Raw genomic sequence first — 13,079 nt, 5'->3', positions numbered from 1 at the left:
GGCTGGCTGTTGAGAAGCCAGGAAAGGTAGTAGGATGGTTATGAAAGGCTTTGAATGCCAGACAATTTTTGTATTTGGTCCTGGAGTGATTGAGAGATACTGAAATTTATTGAGTTAGGGAGATAAGGTCTGATCTGTAGATTTAAGAAAATCCTTTTAATGGTTGAAAGGAGGGTGGACTAGAATGGGAAGAGATTTGAGGCAGCCAGAATAGAAAAGGTGTCTTCCCCTTGGCAGTCTCACAGATGGGACAGTGAGAAGTCTTTAAGATAGGAAAATCACCACTGTTTTCTCTCCTCTCTTAGTTTTGTCAGGTTTTCCATATCCGATGTTGTTTTTTTCTTAATGATCGGGTCCCCATGCCCTTATTCCTGCCAGTTGCATTCAATATGAAGATTGTGTTAACCTAACAGAAGTGTCATTGGGTCAAAGGCAATGCTGTTGAGGGACTTTTAGCCATCATTCTAGACAGCTTTTCAAAATGTCTAGGTCAGAGGTAGCAAGCATATTGTTGATGAGACTGAGGAGAGCAATTGGCAACAAATGACACCAATTATTGGGGTTGGAATAGCAATTCACATGTGAAGAATTCATAATGACTTTCTTCATTGCTAAAAGGTAGGTTTATTTACAAGAAGGGGTTATGAACAAAATAAAAAGGTAAAATAGGCACCAAGAGTGGCAAATATGAAACAGATCTGGGACAGCATCATAGTTAGCAAGGAGAGGGGTTTTTAACAATAAAGGAAAAGAAGTTTCCCAGTGGAATTCCCGATTAATAAGGAGAAAGGGAATATGCCTGAAGGGAGTATGCCATTGACTGGCAGGCTAAATCCAGAAGAGTTTAACACCCTAAAAGATCTGGTTATCTGTAAGAAGGAGAAAGACACCATGAGGCAAGGGGGGGGGGGTGGGATAAAGAGAAAGACATCGAGACACATTGCTGAGGCAGGGCAACCCAAAAGAGTTTCAGCAAAGATGGCATAGGCCATGGGCAGATTGATAGGGGAAATTTAGCCTTGGGGGTTTGACATAACTTGGCTTCCTGATTGGATATGGTAAAGTAGAGTTACCTAAAACTTTCACAGGAGGTGGGACTTTAAGATTGAGCTGATCCCCATCGGTGTCCTTCTGTGCTTTAAACTTTCTCTACCAGCCCTACCTAGTGACCCAGGACCTCAACACAGTAAATCTGGAAGCACTAAATAAATGCAAACTATTAGTATTAGTTGTATTACTATAATATCTATGTTTTCATGGATAGATTCCCAAATATTTTAAACATTCTGTATTAATATACAATGGAAATTCTACTTATAGAAATGCTGTAGGTTTATATGGATTTATGAAATTATGGCTTCAATTTATTACTAGTAATAGTTAACATTTATATAGTACCTATTATATGGCAGTTAAGTGGCTTGATGTATATGTCTGAGGCCAAATTTGAATTCAAGGGAAATTATTTTACTCTGCCTCAGTTTCTGCATCTACAAAAATGGGAACAAAAACACCAAACTTACAGGTTATTGCAAGGACTAAACAATTGGCAAACCTTATAATACTTTGTAAATGTTAGCTACTGTTATTATAATTGTTAAAAGGTCACCATCTATTTCTCTTTATAATTTGATTAACTTTTCTTTTAAGTATATAAATGCTATGCCATTCAGTCAGCCTATATACATATAAATTTACATATTGATTTTGGTTTGTTATCTGTGAAGCATTTAAGCTAAAAATGTTTAGGTATTCATGCTTTGTAATATTCTTCTCTAAAATGTAATATTCTCTTGTTGAGGTTTTCTTGGGGTTCTCTAGGAGCAGCCTTCGTTTCAGTTCCACAATCACCACAAGTGCAGCCAGGAGTTAAAGTCCAAATCCTTTATTGTCTCCTTCAAAGTCTTGTCTCCTTCACTTGGGGCTCGGCTAGTTTCTCTGGAGGCCTTCTGGATCTTAGTTTCAGTGGAGAAGCAAAGGAGAGCCTGCTATCACTTGTCTTGCCTTCTGTTTTCCTTCTGGCTGAGTTTGTCCATGCTTATATCCTCTTTCATCATAGGTGTGAATCTTGTGGAACTATAGTAAGTACTAAGTACATGTATTGAACCAGAGAACTGTTAAGCACCATGCTAAATAACCATTGTCTCTATCAATTCCACTGACTCATCACCCTGTTTCAAGTTCTGGCTCATAACAATGATTTAAAAAACAACAACAACAACAACAACAACAAAATTTGATAACTGCATTTTAATGTAATTTGTTTCCTTTTTAAATGTTATGTGTTTTATCTTATGAATTTAATATCATGATGCTGAGAAGAGATTCATAGGCTTTCAGAAGAGTCTCCCTCCCCATCTCTTTTTCTCACATCTGTTTTTCTTGTTGCCTTGGCTAACACCCCAATTACCCCTATTTCATCTCACCTGATGTATGATACATGATTCTCTGTATTTGTTTCTGCAGTACTTAGCATAGTGCCTGCCACACAGTAGGCACTTAAGAATTATTGATTGATGAAAGAAAATCAGGAATTATAAAAGACACAGTCGATAAGAGAAAGCATTTCGGGAATACGGAATAAGCCGATCAGAGGAAGGGATGGGAGACATATACCGTTGTTGGGGAAGAACAGAATAAGGATAGTATGACTAGACTGGAGTACATGAAGTGGATAATACTTTTGGAAAGGTATATTAGAACAAGGTTGGGAAGAGCCTTAAATATTAAATAAAGGAGTTCATATATGATTCCTGTTGCTTGTCTTTCATTCTGGAAGAGGTTCATGATCTCAGGGAGGTGATACCAAGACTTGTAAGTAAATTGTATTTAAATGAAGGAGGGCTGCCTCACTTTCTCCTCCAGAGCCATCTGGAACAGAAGTGATTGCTATTTCCATTCACTAGAGTCAATCAGAACCCAAACAATAATCAATTGGGACTTGGCCTGGGACCTATTGTTGGCCGATGAACCAGAGACTGAGTGGTTTTGTTTAAAGCTAGGTCCTTAAGAAATACAGTTTTGCATGTTTAGCTCCGTACCAATTGGTATAAATCTTTCCAGGCCTTTCTAAAATCAGCTTGTGCATCATTTTTTTTTTTTTATAAAACAATAACATTCCATTACTTTCATATGATATGATTCATTCAGCCAATCCCCAATTGATGAGTGTCTACTCATTTTCCAATTCTTTACCACCACAAAAAGAGCTGCTACAAGCGTCTTGTCAACAGTTCAGGTAATCCCAATAAACTTTGGATAGAATATGCCATCCACATCCATCCAGAAACAAATTCAACTGTTTACAATTTCACTCTTTCTATGGGTCTTTCTTCTCTGTAAATAAGGAAGTATTCTGGGAAAAAAATCTAGTTTGTAAGCCAAGGGGAGTGATGTGATCAAGTTTTCTGGCTTCAGGAAAATCATTTTAGCAGCAGTAAGAGAATATACTGAAGGAGGGACCACTTAGGAGGATGCTAAAATAATCTAGTATTGGGACTTGAGCCTTAAGCCTAGATATACAGACCGGAAGTCATCTACAGAGAGATGACAACTAAACTGTGGAAGCTGATGGGGTCACCAAATGAGAGAAAAGGGTTCAGCACACTGCGGATCACAATAGTTAGGAGACATGAGATGAATGATGATCCAGTGAAGGAAACCAAGAATTAGTGGCCAGTCGGGTAAGAGAACCAAGAAAGAACAATGTCAGAAAAGCTAAAAGTCACGAGAAGGTATCCAGGAGAAGATGACCATGAATGTCAAGCGCAGGAGATAGTAGAGAATTGATGAGAAAAGATCCCTCGGGGTCAAGGCCATAATGCCCTTGGCCTTGGCAAGGCCTCACTCTCACAGACTAGGGGGAAAGGGGAAGAGAATGAGGGATGATGTCAGGGGGTTGTGAAATGAGAAAAAAGCTCTCAGGGAATGGCCTTCATTTTCTGAGTAAAATATGAAGCTTCTCATATCTAATCAGCTGCTAATTCTTGCTGGTATCATCCTTTTTTCTCTACTCACTTGGCCACCCTCCCTAGTTTGGACCTTAATTCCCCTTCTCTTGGACTGTAAGAGCCCCCAGTGCCCATCCCTCCAATCCATTCTCCACATGCTGCCATTCCCAAAGTGTGGGAATGCTTTTCCCTACTAGATAAACTCCAGAGGCTGCCTGTTGTTGGATCAACCAACTCCTTTGTTTGGAATGTAAAGCCGTTTACAACCTGGTTCCAAATATCTTTTCAACCTCATTAAACTTTTTTTTTTTTTTTTTTTTGAGGTCATTGGGGTTGTAACTTGCCCAGGGTCAACCTCATCAAATATTAGTCCTTTCACACTAAGACCCTTTGCACTGGCTCCCTCGCTATCTGGAAATAGTCCCTTCTTCAGTGTCATGGGCCACATTCCATCCATACGCTTACCAGTGCGTGCATATTTGTGTATTACACAAGCGCAGGTGGGCTGCACCTCATACACACCTTCCTGGGACGTGTGAGTACGTCTCTGGCTTGTACGTATGCACATACAAACATACGTACACGTATACGCGTGTGCTTGTTGGGGGTCGGCTAATGGCAAAGCGGATAGAGTGCTAGGCCTGCAGTACGGAGGGGTTTAAATCCAATCTCAGACCATATTAGTGATTGACTTAGGCAAGTTATTTAACTCCATTTCCCCCAGTCTCCTAACCTGTAACATTAACTGGAGAAGGAAATAGCAGGAAATAGCAAACCACTCCACTATCTGCGCCCAAAAAACCCCAAATTGGGTCCCGAGAAGTTGGACAAGGCTGAAACAGCTGAACAAAAGAATATAGGTTTATACATAAACACATATATTCCTTGTGTATAATATATGCCTCTCTCTCTCTCTCAGGAATGTGGCCCATGACATGAACTTTTAGAAGAAAATAGATATACATACATATGTACGTATGAAATGTATGCCAGTCGTGCTTCCTTGTTTGAAAGAATTCCAAGAGATTCTCTTAAAATCACAAAAATTTATTTACACCAAAGCCTTTTGCAAATTAGAAATGGTTCAGGACTTTATATACCGAAAATTTGGGGCTCAAAGAGCAAACTACAAGTCTACAAAGATGTAAATAGAAAGATCAGGAGCCAAATAAGCCCCAACGAAAGAGCTCCACCTTCCTTGGCTAGATTTGCATTTGAGTAGACCCCGGCTGTAACCCCTCACTTCCCCCACTTTGCCTTCTGGGGGAAATTCCAGGGGCCTCACATATATATCGACATATGGGTATGGGGATCTTATGCGTAAGTTCAAAAATATTTTTATATGCACACTTGTTTAATATAAACTTCTAATGTAATACACAGATTTTAAAAAAATGCATTTTCGTCTTTATATTCCCAAAGCCCGATCTTGGCGTGGGAGGGCTAAGTTAACCTAGGAGTGACAGGGAGCTATGGAAGCGTTTTGGGTAGAGAGCCTGATGGGCTCTCGGGAACGTGAATTTAGCGACCCAGCAGAGGACAGCCTGGGACGCCGCGGGCGCGGCGGTCCCGGGCTGGCCGGGATGTTCTAGGTGGCGGCTCTTCCAGGGGTCCAGGCTCTACCACTAGTTGCCGTGTAATTTTTGGAAAGTGAGCTTTCCTCATCTATAAAGTGAATAGCGTATTTGCCCTGGGTCTCTCACAAAGAAGCCTACTTCTAGGGAGGGGGATTGAGTGGGGGAGGGGGATTGAGTGGGGGAGGGGCGCGCGCTGCGAGGAGACAAGTTGGAGATGGAGGGCCTGGGTTCGAGTCCCGCGCACCGCTACTATCCCCGTGCGCTTGGACAAGTCTCTGCACGTTTCTGCGGTATGTCCATAAGGGGATGGGGACAAAGCTCTCCCCAAAAGCACCACGAAAAAGAGAGCTCTTTCAACACGCACACAAAGCGGCTCCGATCTTTGGCAATGACCTTTGCTCCTGGAGCGCGTACTTTTCTATAGAACCCGTCCTAACGGCGAGCAGCCAACCACGAGGTGGGGGCGGGCTCAGAGACCACCTCCTGACAGACAATGGACTTCGCCCTATAGGCGGAGGAGAGGGGAGCCAGGGTCCCGCCCCTGGGAGAGCGGCGTGGAGGAGTTTGCCCGGTTGCTAAGGCGAGGTTGGCTTCTAAAGTAAGCTGTTGGCGGTTGGGGGAGGAACGTTCGGCAGACCCAGCCAATCCAGCGGGAGACTCTAGACATGGGCCCCAATCCGCAAAGGAGGGCGGGCGTGGGTAGCACCATTGGTGGGAAAAGGCAGGGGAAGGACACGATACCCGAGGCCCCTTCCACGTACCACAGGAGTGCACATAATGTTTAAATCGAGTTTCGCATTTCTTACAGTTTATTAAAGCCTTCCCTCGGCCACTGTCAACCTTTCTTCCCGGGAGGTCACGTGGCAACAATAACGCTCCATCACTAATCCCCCCATTCCGAAGAGGACGCCGGTAGTTTGTGCGGCGGTCGGGTCACGTGAGCCGGTTCCAAGATGGCGGCTGGGGTGGCCGGGTGGGGGCTGGAGTCAGAGGAGTTCGAGGATGCGCCCGATGTGGAGCCCCTGGAGCCCACACTCAGCAACATCATCGAGCAGCGCAGCCTCAAGTGGATCTTCGTCGGGGGCAAGGGCGGCGTGGGCAAGACCACTTGCAGGTGGGGGCGGGTGGGAAGTACCACTGCGGTAGGGGACGGGGCCACGGGGATGGAGACCGGTGGGCTGTACCACCGCGATCGGGCGACGGGGGAAGCGGCAGGTGGTGGGAAAGGGAAGAGTCGTACCAAGCCGTGGTGGGTGGAGGGAAGTCAGGAATGAATGGGTTGTACCACTCCCTCCCCCGGCGGTGGGGGCTGCGGATGGTGCGGGGACCGGACCTGGGGAAGGAGAAAAAAGGGGGCGGGGATCTGGAACGGAGCACCCAGCCGGCTGCTGGCCGAGGTCCAGCTTCCTCCCCGGGCCTGGCGCAGCCCCGACTTCCTGCATTCCCATTCTTCTAACAGCCCCAGGGTGCAGCTTCTCTCTGGGTTCCAGGCATCCCTGCCCCAGCTGCCCCATTCCTTCTTCCAGGGGCCAGCTCCCCCCCCCCCCCCCGGGGTCCCGAGCATTCTGCCCGGGGGTCCCCCCCAGTCCCGAACACCCCGTCCTGGGGTCCCCACCCCCCAGTCCCGAACACCCTGTCCTGGGGTCCCCCCCAGTCCCGAACACCCCGTCCTGGGGTCCCCACCCCCCAGTCCCGAACACCCTGTCCTGGGGTCCCCACCCCCAGGTCCTGAACACCCTGTCCTGGGGTCCCCACCCCCCACCCCCGTCCTGAACACCCCGTCCTGGGGTCCTCCCCGGTCCTGAACACCCTGTCCTGGGGTCCCCCCCAGTCCCGAACACCCCGTCCTGGGGTCCCCACCCCCCAGTCCCGAGCACCCCGTCCTGGGGTCCCCACCCCCCACCCCCGTCCTGAACACCCCGTCCTGGGGTCCTCCCCGGTCCCGAACACCCTGTCCTGGGGTCCCCCCCAGTCCCGAACACCCCGTCCTGGGGTCCCCACCCCCCAGTCCCGAACACCCCGTCCTGGGGTCCCCACCCCCCAGTCCCGAACACCCTGTCCTGGGGTCCCCACCCCCAGGTCCCGAACACCCTGTCCTGGGGTCCCCACCCCCAGGTCCCGAACACCCCGTCCTGGGGTCCCCACCCCCAGGTCCCGAACACCCTGTCCTGGGGTCCCCACCCCCAGGTCCTGAACACCCTGTCCTGGGGTCCCCACCCCCCACCCCCGTCCTGAACACCCCGTCCTGGGGTCCTCCCCGGTCCCGAACACCCCGTCCTGGGGTCCCCCCCAGTCCCAAACACCCCGTCCTGGGGTCCCCACCCCCCAGTCCCGAGCACCCCGTCCTGGGGTCTCTCCCCCCCCCCCTGGCTCTCGGGGCCCAGCATGCCCTCCCCCCAGGCCCACCCACTTTCCCCCAGGCGTTCCCCTTCTCCCCAGGTCCGGGCCCTTTCCTGTAGCCGCCCCTTTGCTCCTGGTCCCCCACGTCTCCCCAGGGCCACGCTCCTTTCCCGGAGTCACAATGCTCTCCCACCCGGAGGGCCTGCGCCCGTCTCCTGCCGTCCTCTGCCCCTCCTTGGTCGCCCGTGTTGTTCCCTGGTTCTTTTGCTCCCAGAGTCACAGCCTCTCCAGGGAGACCTGGGGTAGGGCCCGGCTCCCCGATCTCCGGGTCTTTGCTCCCCCCGGAGCCTCTTCTTCCCTAGCCTGTGGGACCGGAGCTGGGAGGGGGGTGGAGCTCTGCCCCTTCTGCCCCTCCAGCTGGCTCCCCTGGCTCTCACTCTGCCCAGCTGCAGCCTAGCAGTACAGCTGTCCAAGGGGAGAGAAAGCGTCCTCATCATCTCCACGGACCCAGCCCACAACATCTCTGACGCCTTTGACCAGAAGTTCTCCAAAGTTCCCACCAAAGTGAAGGGTTATGACAACCTCTTTGCCATGGTGAGTGCCGGAGCCTCGGAGTGAGGCCAGGTCTGGGAGAGGCCAGGTCTGGGAGAGACCGCTCTGGGCCCCTCCCGGCCCCGGGACAGGCACTGGCCGCATGGCTTCCGAGCCTCCTCAGTTGTGATGTTCTGTGACTGCTTTCTCAGTGCTGCCTCAGGAAGAGGGGGGAGAAAAGGACTGGGGGCTCAGGCTTCTAAGGTCCCGCTGACCGGGGGCTCCTCCCGCTGCGCATCGCAGCCGCCTGTAGCCTCCGAGCCTCCGCTGCCGCTTTCCGCTGTTGGCTTTTTGTCCCGAGGTGACTTTTCCTCACCCAGTTGGCACCTCGCACGGGCCGGCACCACGCAGCACCTCCCGGGCATCGTCCTTTCCTAGCCTGTCTCCCCCCAACTAGCCCTGGTCACGCCCTGCCCCAAAGACTGCAGCCTGGTGTGGGAGTGCGGAGACTTCCCCGCCTCCAACGGTTCCCCTCCTCCAGAGCGGGAGGTGCAGAGGGAGGGGGGCCGGGCCTGGGTCCTCCCTCCCTCTCTCTGCCCCTGCAAGGCTCCCTCAGCCAGGCTGCTTCATAACGTCAGAGGGAAGAGACAGTAGCAAAGACTGGGGTTCCCTGGGGCAGACTCTCCAGTTTTCGGGCTAGAAAGGACCTCAGAATCAAATATGTTTTGTAGACAAAGTGAGGTGAGAGCGATTTATGATGACCGAGGTTGTTCCCCAATAGCAAAGCCAGGGCTACACAGCCAGCGTTTTTACCCGGAGATGGACGCAGGACAGGGTTTTTCTTATGAAGAAGTTGAAACATTTAATGATTTGTTTTAGGTCACACAGGTGGTAAATGATGAACCAGAATTCTTAAACTTTCAGAGTTGGAAGGGACCAGAGATAATTTAGTCCAGCCCCCTCCCTTCTCCCCCATCCTGCTGTCCAGACTTTCTGCCGCACCCCGCCCCAGCTCCGGACCTCTCCCCAGGCTGCTATCTGCCCTGCCCACCTGATATCTGACTCTTCCCAGAGTGACCTCTGGGCCTAGAATCTCTCTGCGGTATTTACTTCTTCCCTCACCTGCACCTCAGGAGACCTTTTCCATATGAGTCGCCGTCTTAACCCAACCCCTTCCTGCCACTGAGAAAGCCAAGTATGTCCACAATTATATTGCACACACACACACACACACAAATCAGATCAAAAAGAAAAAATGAGAAAGAAAGCAAAATGCAAGCAAACAAGAGTAACAAAAAATGTGAAAACACTATGTTGTGATCCACATGCAGCTCCCACAATCCCCTTTCTGGATGCAGAGAGCTCTCTTCATCACAAGACCATTGTCAAATTCAACTAGGAAAGAGGGCCACCAATCTGTAATAAGGATTCCTGTGGGTTGCATATTAACTTAGTTTTAAAATGTAATATCTATATTTTATTGTACTTTTATCTAGTTAAATATTTTCAAATGACTTTTCATTCTGACTTCAACCACAGTTGGGAACGTGCCCTAGACCTTCCCTTCCTTTTCTCAGAAGGCCTACCTTAGCCATAGTACCTTTTCTTTTGAGGTAGTTTTCCTGTGTCCCTGGCTCGGTCCTGGGCTGAGAAGGCAGCTTTTTGTTGCAGGATAAAGATCTCACTTGGGGAGCAGAGAAATCCCCGCTCTGTCTGAATGAAGCTGAGACCATTCACTTACTCCTTGAGTCTCACTGTCCTCATCTCTAAAATGGGGATAAGAGCATCTCCTTTCTAGGGCTCTTCTGGAGCTGGCTCTTTAGCCCCCCCGTCCTCATTTTACAGAGAGGGACGTGCTGCTCCGTCCCAGTGACCTGTGTCTTCCACGGCAGCAGTGTGGGTAGGGCCAGAATCTGACCTCAGACATAATGCTGGGTGCTTTTGCCCCTTCAAGAGCCACGTGAGATCGTGGGGGTTGGATGTTCGCTAAAAAGTTATTTTATTTTTCTCCTGGCTTCTGCAGGAGATTGACCCCAGCCTGGGTGTGGCAGAACTTCCTGATGAGTTCTTTGAGGAAGACAATATGTTGAGCATGGGCAAGAAGATGATGCAGGAGGCCATGAGTGCCTTTCCCGGCATTGATGAGGCCATGAGCTATGCCGAGGTCATGAGGTGAGTGAGTTGGGTGGCAGGGCCAGCCTGGGGGGCCAGGGCAGCTCCAGCTAGCTGCCTCATGCGGCTGCTCTCCAACAGGCTGGTTAAAGGAATGAATTTCTCGGTGGTCGTGTTTGACACAGCCCCCACTGGGCACACTCTTCGGTTGCTCAATTTCCCAACCATTGTTGAGCGGGGCCTGGGTCGCCTCATGCAGATCAAGAATCAAATCAGCCCCTTCATCTCACAGGTAGGGAGGGAATTGGTCATCTGGGGTGGAGGCAGGATGGAGCAGAAGGAGGGAGGAGCCTGCTCTGGGCAGGCACAGGGCGGAGAGCGGAGGGAGATGGGTAGCAGGTGAGGAAGTGTTGGTGACCTCTTCTCCCTCCCTCCCTAGATGTGCAACATGCTGGGCCTGGGTGACATGAATGCTGACCAGCTGGCCTCCAAGCTGGAAGAAACCCTACCTGTTATCCGGTCTGTCAGCGAGCAGTTCAAGGATCCGGTGAGGAAGGCAAAGTCCTACCCCCCCCAGGGCCCTGACACTATTAAGTGCTTTAGGCTTTGATCTGACCCAGGGAGACAGTGGAGTCCAAGGGAAAGGACCTTGGTTCTGGAGTCTCAGAATCCAGATTCCAGCCCTGCTTCTGCTGCTTAGTACTTGGGTGACCCCTGGACATGGACCTTCGCTTCCTCTTTTATAAAATAAGCCCTAAGGCCCCTGCAGCGCTGGAGCTCTCTAGGGGCCTGGAATCTGTTCAGTTCAGCAAGTGGCTTATTAAACATTGAATGTGTTTAGGTGCCAGAGAAAAGTGAGCAACACCGACCCTTCCCTCAAATTGTGTGCAGTCTAATAATCAAGGGGACTCAGCAGGGACTTAACAGATACGTTGGGGCCAGAGACCTCTAGAAGAATTTGGGGAGGGAGTTCTTTCAAGTTGTTGGGTCAGGATGAGCCTCATGATACAAATATCACCTGAGTTGTTCTTGAAGGAAGATCAATCACAATTGAGATGAAGGGGGAGGCCTTCCAGCCACCATCGAGGCAGCCTGTTTCTAAGAGGCAGGAGATTGAGTTTGGAGGCTGGCCATTCCCACCAATATGTGATCTTGGTCCAGTCCCTTCATTGCTCCCACCTGGCTTTCTTGTCTGTGCGGTGAGAGGTGACATGCAACATATCAATCCCTGAATCTATGATTGTCTGACCAGGTATTCTTCATGGGCCTAGAATATTAATCTTTGAGTATTATTCCACATTTCCTGAACTTACAGGCTAACCTGCATTGATAGAGGGACCTCCTTATAGGTAGGAAGTCCTACCCTCAGTCCCTTTTTCTGTCCCCATCTTTACTTATTTACTGTGTGCAGAATGCTGGGCTGAATCTTGGCCAATTTGAAAAATCTTTTAAGTTCAGGGGCTCCTAAGGAGGAAGAACGAAGAAGGATAGGAAAATCTGGAACTCAGAATTTTAAAAAATTGTTGAAATAGGTTTTTACATATAATTGGTTATGAGTGTGGGTGGATGAGTGTGTAGATATGTACAATATGGATCCTAAGAGAAAAGACTCCTAAGGTTTTTGTGGAAATTATGGAAATGACACAAAACTTCCTTTGTTTTTCTCTTCCCCACTCCAACCCCAGGAACAGACAACCTTCATTTGTGTCTGCATTGCTGAGTTCCTGTCCCTGTATGAGACTGAAAGGCTCATCCAAGAGCTGGCCAAGTGCAAGATAGACACCCACAATATAATCGTCAACCAGCTGGTATTCCCCGAGCCTGAGAAGCCCTGCAAGATGTGCGAGGCCCGGCACAAGATACAGTCCAAATACCTCGACCAGGTGGGTCTGCCCCAATGTCTCTCCCTTGCCCTCACTCCCAGTCACTGACCTGGGACCCCTCCCCGACCTCACCACCCTCACTTACCCAGGGGCTGACCCCCTGACCTCCCCAGGGTTGAGCTCTGACCTCGCCATGTGGCCCCCTCAGATGGAAGACCTCTATGAAGACTTCCACATTGTGAAGCTGCCGCTGCTGCCCCATGAAGTTCGAGGGGCTGACAAGGTCAACACTTTCTCCAGCCTCCTGTTGGAACCCTACAAACCACCCAGCGCTCAATAGCCCCAAAAGACCACTTGTCCACCCTTGACCCCAGCTCCTCCTGGCATTTCCCTGGAACTCTCCTCTGCCCCTAGGGCAGTTTGCACAGACGTTCCTAATGTCCCACAGGGGAAGCTGCTGGTTTTGAGGGAGGAAAGGAGGATAGGGGCAGGGAAAGGAAGGTATTTATTTCTTTCTTCTTGGGGGCAGGAGCTGAACTGAGTAGGGCCAATTAGGGAATGGGGGGGAATACAAATTCAGCTAGCCTGCCTCTGTGTCTGGGGTTCCAGGCTGCAGTCTGTCTGCTGAGGACCCTGCTGCCTGGCACCCAGACACTGACTCTGAGCAACCTTGTTCCCTCCCTGCCCCCCTCCCTCCAGTCCAATAACTTCTCTCCCCCATCCCCAATAAATATGATCTCTAATAA

At 50.0% G+C, this 13,079-nt stretch overlaps 1 protein-coding gene across 2 annotated transcripts; it reads left to right on the top strand.

Moving 5' to 3' along the window:
* The first annotated feature begins 5,521 nt into the window (after positions 1 to 5,521).
* On the top strand, positions 5,522 to 13,079 carry GET3 (guided entry of tail-anchored proteins factor 3, ATPase). Of its 2 annotated transcripts, XM_074290570.1 has the most exons (9): positions 5,522 to 5,817; positions 6,039 to 6,125; positions 6,336 to 6,641; positions 8,314 to 8,461; positions 10,422 to 10,570; positions 10,652 to 10,802; positions 10,950 to 11,057; positions 12,196 to 12,393; positions 12,542 to 13,079. In XM_074290570.1, the coding sequence occupies exons 3-9, from the start codon at positions 6,481 to 6,483 to the stop codon at positions 12,671 to 12,673; spliced, it is 1,047 nt and encodes a 348-aa protein (XP_074146671.1). In that variant the 5' UTR covers positions 5,522 to 5,817; positions 6,039 to 6,125; positions 6,336 to 6,480; the 3' UTR covers positions 12,674 to 13,079. The 2 variants fall into 2 exon arrangements, with proteins under 2 accessions (XP_074146671.1, XP_074146752.1); XM_074290651.1 differs by lacking the exons at positions 5,522 to 5,817; positions 6,039 to 6,125 and having other exon boundaries at positions 6,158 to 6,641; positions 12,507 to 13,079.

The sequence above is a fragment of the Sminthopsis crassicaudata genome, chromosome 1 (assembly GCF_048593235.1).
Source record: "Sminthopsis crassicaudata isolate SCR6 chromosome 1, ASM4859323v1, whole genome shotgun sequence".
Classification (NCBI taxonomy): Eukaryota; Metazoa; Chordata; class Mammalia; order Dasyuromorphia; family Dasyuridae; genus Sminthopsis; species Sminthopsis crassicaudata.
Note: the sequence above shows the minus strand (reverse complement) of the source record. Positions and strands in the feature narration are given on the sequence as shown.

Bases quoted from the DNA above. Each gene is read 5' to 3' on its own strand.
- GET3 (XM_074290570.1), top strand. From the start codon at position 6,481: ATGGCGGCTGGGGTGGCCGGGTGGGGGCTGGAGTCAGAGGAGTTCGAG. The intron at 10,571-10,651 runs GTGAGTGAGTTG...GCTCTCCAACAG, and splicing joins AGCTATGCCGAGGTCATGAG to GCTGGTTAAAGGAATGAATT. The intron at 12,394-12,541 runs GTGGGTCTGCCC...TGGCCCCCTCAG, and splicing joins AGTCCAAATACCTCGACCAG to ATGGAAGACCTCTATGAAGA.